Source organism: Mirounga leonina, unplaced genomic scaffold, assembly GCF_011800145.1.
Source record: "Mirounga leonina isolate KUSES-001 unplaced genomic scaffold, KU_Mleo_1.0 Mir_173, whole genome shotgun sequence".
NCBI lineage: Eukaryota > Metazoa > Chordata > Mammalia > Carnivora > Phocidae > Mirounga > Mirounga leonina.
The window spans coordinates 93,510,759-93,517,191 of NW_023270447.1; the positions used below are offsets into that span (position 1 = coordinate 93,510,759).

Genomic DNA, 6,433 nt, shown 5'->3' on the forward strand with positions numbered 1-6,433 from the left:
GCGCGGCGGCCCGGCGGCCGAGCGACCCCGGGAGCGGCGGCGTCCTCTGCCCGCCCCGCCCCGTGCCTCCTCCCCGGCGGGTGCTTGGCGGGCTGACCTCTGCGGAGGCGGCGGGGGCCCAGCATCGGGCCGGGGCCGGGGGGGCGCCGGGGCCGGGGGGCGGCGCTCCGGCCCGGCCCGGCCCCGCCCGATGTCCATGAGCGCGAACACCATGATCTTCATGATTCTGGGGGCGTCGATCGTGATGGTGAGCGGAGGGGCTTCCCGTGCGCCCGCGCCCGCCTCCCGCGCCCGCGCGCCGCCTCCCCCACCTCCCGCGCCTTGTTTACCGGCCCGCGCGGCCTGCGCTCCCCATCCCCGGCCTGCGTTTCCCATCCCGGGCTGCCCCGCGTTCCCCATCCCCGGGCTGCGCTCCCCATCCCCGGGCTGCGCTCCCCGTCTCCCGGCAGCGCCGAGCTCCCCATCCTTGGCCTGCGCTTCCCATCTCGACTGCCCTGAGCTCCCCGATTCTGGGGTTGCCCCGGGCACCCCTATCCCAGGGCTGCGCTCCCCCACCCCCAGCGCGCCGCCCCCCACACCCCACCCCACGCCCCGGGGCCCCGGCCAGGCCCGCTTCTCGGCGCTGACCGGTCATGGGCTCTTCCAGGCCATCGCGTGCTTGATGGACATGAACGCACTGCTGGACCGATTCCACAACTACATCCTCCCGCACCTGCGGGGCGAGGACCGCGTCTGCCACTGCAACTGTGGCCGGTAAGTCCGCGCCCGGTGGGGCACACGCGTGATCACACATGTGCGGCGGCGGGGCCCACTGGGGCGCAGGCAAGCCCCAAGCAGGCCTGGCTGCAGGACTGCGCTAGGCCCGTGGGGGAAGGACTGCCCAGCCTCCGCTGGGCACCTGGGGATTGGCCAATCGGGTTCCAGGAGGGGGAGCATGCCTGAGTAGCTAGGACCCCCTCCCAAAATGCCTTTAGAGAAAGGGCCTGTGCCAGGGTGATGGGCAGAATGGGCCCCAGGCCTCCTGGTCCAGGGCCTGGAGGCCAGGAGAGCCACAGCCCAGCCCTGTGTGTCAGGAGGGATCCTGCGCACGGCTGTGCCCACAGAGTACACCGTCCTCCCTGGGCCCTGCACTAACGTTCATGAACTTTCCTGCAAGCCAGGTACAGGGAAATGCAGAAGGTCAAGGTGGGCAGAGCCTGCCTCGAGGGGCATCTGGTCCAGCCCTGTCATTGCACAGAGGAGGAACTGAGGCAAAGCTGGGTGTGGCTTGCTCAAGGTCATTCAGAGAGCCGTGGGAGAACCCAGGCCCCCTACATCCACTGTGTGAACGCCCCCATTCTGTGCACGTGTAGTGACGGAGTCTTCCTGGCCATGCATGTTTGTACGTCCATGTACAAAATAAACATGTTCTCATGAGACGCGCATGTGTGTACTGTCTGTGCATATCCATGTGCGTACACACAGCGCACACGCATTCGCATGCCCGGCATCTCCACGGGAAGCCCTCATGCTGGCACCAAGAGAAAGCAGAGACGCTTGGGTGGATAGAGACTTGCCCAAGGTCACACAGCTAGTGAGGGACTGCAGGCCGAGCCCGGAAGCTGTGTTCCTCAACCCTGTCCTGTATTTCTGCCCCAGGGACACGTGTGCACACACTGTGGGTGGGGGCGGGGTGTAAGAGAGACAGGACAGTTACGTGCCATGGCTACCGAGCAGCGTATGGAAGCAGAACCCAGACGTTAGGGAAGGTGGGGAGGGAGTGTAATGGCCCTCGCATGTGCTGTCCCAAGGACCATCGGAAGAGTTTGCTGGGGTGGGGGTGGGGGGTGCACTCTTTCCCAGAGATCCCTGTGTTCGTTCATGGTGCACAGAGCCCCAGACTAAGGAAGGGCACAAGGTCAGCCCCATGGCCACCTGGGTCAGCCACGGCTATGAGCAGGTTAAACCGGGGTGGTCCCGAGACTCTCCCGGAGGCACATTTTACATGTGTGTGGGCTGTTGTGTCGTGACCAGCATGTATGTGCCTGTGACCTCACACCAAGGACCCATCTGGGCAGACAGGGGGTGTTTCCAACGTGTATTTGCCCGGGATGCGTGGACGCGTCATCCGTAGCATCCAGAGTCCGTGCGGACTCAGCTAGGACGCTCGCGCGCTGGGTGCCGGCTGAAGCCAGTCCTGTGTGCGCAGCTTAGCGCGTCTGGGGACGCAGAAAACCCGGAGAGCCGCCCCTGCTGCAGACGTAGAGCTTCTGGGTGCGTGTGTCCACATCACTTCACACAGGATACGTGGATTCAGTGTACAACGTATTCTTACACACCGACAACATACATGTGTATGCACAGTGCACGCATAGCACCCAGACAGCATACGGCGACGAGTGTGCTCCGCGTGGGCACGGCGAGCGTGTCTGCAGAGAACAGTGCTGCACAGGAAGTGCGGCTCTGTCCGTGTGTGCATGCGCCGTGTGGGGCCCGCACACGTGTACGCGTCCGGCCTGCCATGCGGAGAACTTCACGCAGGGGACACGTGTGTAGATGAAGGCTCCTAGTGTGTGTGCCGGCAGGCGGGGTGTGCGTTATGGTGGGGACGGCTGGGTGCCGGGCTGAGTGCATGTGCATCCGCATGCGACACGCCGCGCTCGTGCCTGGGAAGCATGCACACGCACACACGTGGAGCTCGGGGACCTGAGTCCATGGTATACACGCCACGTCTTGTGCATGTGGCCGGCGTGTATACACAACATGCTTCGGACCTCAGGTAGGCACATGCAGCATGCGTGGCCCAGGCAAGACCCGCGTATGTACACGTCATGAAAGTCCGTGTGCACGTTTGAGACCAGGGGCCTGACTTGGAGAAGGAGGAGCGAGCGTGAGGGCCGCGAGGAGCTGCAGGCGCCAGGCCAGGGACGGGGGCACAGGTTGTGACCTCTGACCCCCTGGAGGTCCTGAGCCGCCGGGGGCGGTTGGGGCCCTGGCCTCACCCTGCTTGCAGAGCACCAGGCACGTTTCTGGCTTCTTTGGCAGCCTGACCTTCAAGTTCCCTACCTTGACCAGCTGTGTGTCCAGGGGCAGGAAGCAGCAGTCCTGAGGAAGGCCCTGTCAGGGGTCCTCGGCCCAGAAGGCTGGGTAAAGCGGGAGGGGACAGTGATGCCCTGTGTTAGCGGCCCCTGTGCGGCCTGCCTGGCCTTGTGCGCCCCCGGTGATGGGGACCTTGAACGGGTCACGAATGGCGTCCGCTCCTGGGGAACCCACAGCTGCTGCTCATTCTGGGTGGTGATTAATAGTTTTCCACCACTTATTGGTGACTGACAGTGGCTACTGACAAACTGATCAGTAAGCATGGCTGCCACGTATCAGGCCGTCCTCGCTACTGACTCCGAGCCGTGGGGCTGTAGCCAAGGCCCCACCACTGGGACTGGTCACACTCTGGACATGCTGAGCAGGATGGCCTCCAGAGTTCCCAGAAGGAGCAGGAGGGGTGTGAGGAGAGGCCTGCCTGCCGCCATCCCTGCTGGGCTCCTACTGGGAGGAAGACGCTGTGTGGACCCCGCTGGTGCAGGGACATCGGTAGGGAAGGAACAGCAGGGAATCAGGGAGGAGTAGTGGGGTTTCCGTATTTGAGACGGTCCCTGTGGGGGAGTGTGGAACATGGCCAGTTGCGAGGTTGGGGCGTGGGGGTAGGGACCTATCTCAGCTGAACACCAGGCGGAGGTGCCAGCATCTAACTGAGGGGAAGATGGGGAGAAGCAGGTTTGGGGAGGGAGGAGCTATTTTTAGGTATGAGTTTGAGGTGTCTGTAGATCCCACATGGAGACGCCACACAGGCGCTAGAGCTCAGAGCAGACGGGGAGGGTGGGGGGAGTGTGTGCGGCCGGGGACTTCAGGGGATTGGGGCTAGAGTTGGAAAGACCAGCAAAGGGGCTCGGGGAGGAGGGGAACCATGAGAGCTGGCCCCGTGGGCAGGAGGGCTCGAGAGAGGCCCCTGCACTGCCAGGCAGGAGGATGACAGGGGCGAAGGGTGGACCCCACGGTCCCTCTCCTGGGCTCTCCTGCAGGCCAAAGAGGGGGTCGGGAGTGGGGACAGACCCAGAGTCTGTTGTCCTGGGTGCTGATCTCCTGAGTAGGGCCACCCCACCCAGGCCCAGGAGGGCTTGCTGGAGGAGGGAATCCAGAAAGGCCTGAAACTGGAGGGAAGCATGTGGGGAGAGTTCAAAGTTCCTCAGAGGCAAGCCTGGAGAGTGGGGGGAAGGGAGGCTGAGAAACACCGCACAGGCCTTGGTGGGGGAGGCAACACATGGGAGTCCAGGGAACCTGGGGCAGCTGGAGCATCCCGGGAGCCGCAGCGCCGGCCATGGACATGCACCTCTGTGGGGACGTGGGCAGGAGAGGGGGCGTGAGATGGACACTGGACAGCCCGCTGGACCTCCAGCCCAGAGAACAGAGGAAGGGGAGGTGCCTGCAAAGGATGAAGGAGCAGAAGGAAGACCAGAGGCCCAGGGCAGGGCTGACCCACTTGGCATTTGGTAGCAGGGAGGAGGATGAGAGGGCGTGTGGGACGGGAGGCTGTGAACCTGCGACTGGATGAGGACATCCCGCCCCGGGCCTTCGCCCTGGAAGCTTGTTCACCTGCACTGTTGCCGTGACCCGGCACGGTTGCCTCTGAGCCCCGGGGCAGAGGACGGAGGAGGGTGATACGTGGGCAGGCTTCACTCTGACCGCTGACAGCGCACACTACCCCCTCTGGGCAGCCTCTTGCCCGGTGGGCGGGCCCCTTCCTGACCTCAGCTCCGCACAAGGGCTGCTCTAAGGCCAGCAGGGCGAACGGGTGCCGCTTACCGCCGGGGTCGCTGCCCGCCCCACGGGAGAGGTGCCAGCCCGCCCTGCCGCCCCCAGGCACCACATCCACTACGTGATCCCTTACGACGGGGACCAGTCGGTGGTGGACGCCTCCGAGAACTACTTCGTGACAGACAACGTCACCAAGCAGGAGATCGACCTCATGTTGGGGCTGCTGCTCGGCTTCTGCATCAGCTGGTTCCTGGTGTGGATGGACGGCGTCCTGCACTGCGCTGTGCGCGCCTGGAGGGCCGGCCGGCGCTACGGTGAGTGAGGGCGGCGGGGGGCGCGCGGCCCGGCCCTTGCGTCCCACCCTACCCCACCGCGTCCCACCCGCCCCGGGCCCCGCCCCGCCGGGCCCTCCCTGGCCACGCCCCGGCGCCACGCCCCCACCAGAACCGGCCCCGCCGCGCCCTCCCGGACCACCCCTCCAAGGCCACGCCCCCTCGCCACGCCCCGCCCCCACCAGGGATCGCCGCGTTCCCTCCCAGGCCACGCCCTTATCGCCACGCCCCCGCGGTGCCACGCCTCGCCCACCCGCCCCACCGCAACCCTTTAGGTCACGCCCCCACCGGGTCACGTCCCCGCCGTGGCCACGCCCCACCAAGGCCACGCCCGTCGCTTCTCACCACGCCCCCTCCCACGCCGTGCCTCCGCTCGACCACGCCTCCAACACCGACCCGCCCACGCCTTTCCTTGGCCGCGCCCCCCACCCACCGCGCGCCGCCCACGCCTCCGCCCTGACCTCGTCCTGACCGCGCCCCCGCCCCGCAGACGGCTCGTGGACCTGGCTGCCCAAGCTTTGCAGCCTGCGGGAGCTGGGCCGGCGGCCGCACAGACCCTTCGAGGAGGCGGCCGGCAACATGGTGCACGTGAAGCAGAAACTCTACCACAACGGCCACCCGAGCCCGCGGCACCTGTGAGCCGCGCGCAAGACTCGCGGGGCCTTCGGCCAACGCGCCCACGCACACGGGACTGGACGGCCGCGCCGGGCCAGGGCGCCCGCGGCCGCCGGGCGTGTCCAGCGGAAGGTGCTGTCTCCTCTTCTTTTTATAAAGGGGGTCGGGGCGGGGCAGGCCGCCGGCCTGCGGGGAGGACCCCGGCCTCCCGGGCCGGAAAGGGCGCGGGGATCAGGGCGGCGGGCCCTGAGCGAGGGCGGGCGGGGGACTTGGGCACCTGTGCCGGCGGCCGGGACCACCTGCTCGCCCCCGCGCACTGTAGTCTCACCCGCACCTGGGCTGAGACCATGTCTGTTACTTAAACCCGGTTATTTCCTGTGCGCCCGGCTGCTTCTCGGGACCAGTTCTGGCGTAGGGAAGCAAGGCCGGGAGAGGGTCTTGGCAGGGAAGGGGCCGGCGCCCAGCCGCGCCCACGTCTGCACACGGGAGCATGTGCATGGGGCGTGTGCGTCCGCGGGCCGCAAAGGGGGTGGGGGGCGGGGGGCAGGGGTCTGGTGGAGGCCCCGGCCTAGCAGCAATAAGGCCCCCAAGCCCCACTGCGGCAAGTGTGGCCACCCTGCCCAGGGCATCCCCGGTCGGGCGCCTCACTGTGACCCCCACCCCTGCTGGTCAGTAAATTCTCCAGAAAGCTCCAGTCT

General features: G+C 66.7%; 1 protein-coding gene across 1 annotated transcript; it reads left to right on the forward strand.

Moving 5' to 3' along the window:
* The first annotated feature begins 95 nt into the window (after positions 1-95).
* Positions 96-6,257, forward strand: TMEM240 (transmembrane protein 240). The gene is made up of 4 exons (XM_035020021.1): positions 96-247; positions 647-753; positions 4,894-5,102; positions 5,611-6,257. Exons 1-4 carry the CDS (start codon positions 191-193, stop codon positions 5,757-5,759), a joined length of 522 nt encoding a protein of 173 aa, XP_034875912.1. The 5' UTR covers positions 96-190; the 3' UTR covers positions 5,760-6,257.
* Positions 6,258-6,433: the final 176 nt, after the last annotated feature.

Coding starts and splice junctions, on each gene's coding strand:
- TMEM240 (XM_035020021.1), top strand. CDS start 191: ATGTCCATGAGCGCGAACACCATGATCTTCATGATTCTGGGGGCGTCG. Junction 248..646: donor TGGGGGCGTCGATCGTGATG/GTGAGCGGAGGG, acceptor GGGCTCTTCCAG/GCCATCGCGTGCTTGATGGA. Junction 754..4,893: donor TGCCACTGCAACTGTGGCCG/GTAAGTCCGCGC, acceptor TGCCGCCCCCAG/GCACCACATCCACTACGTGA.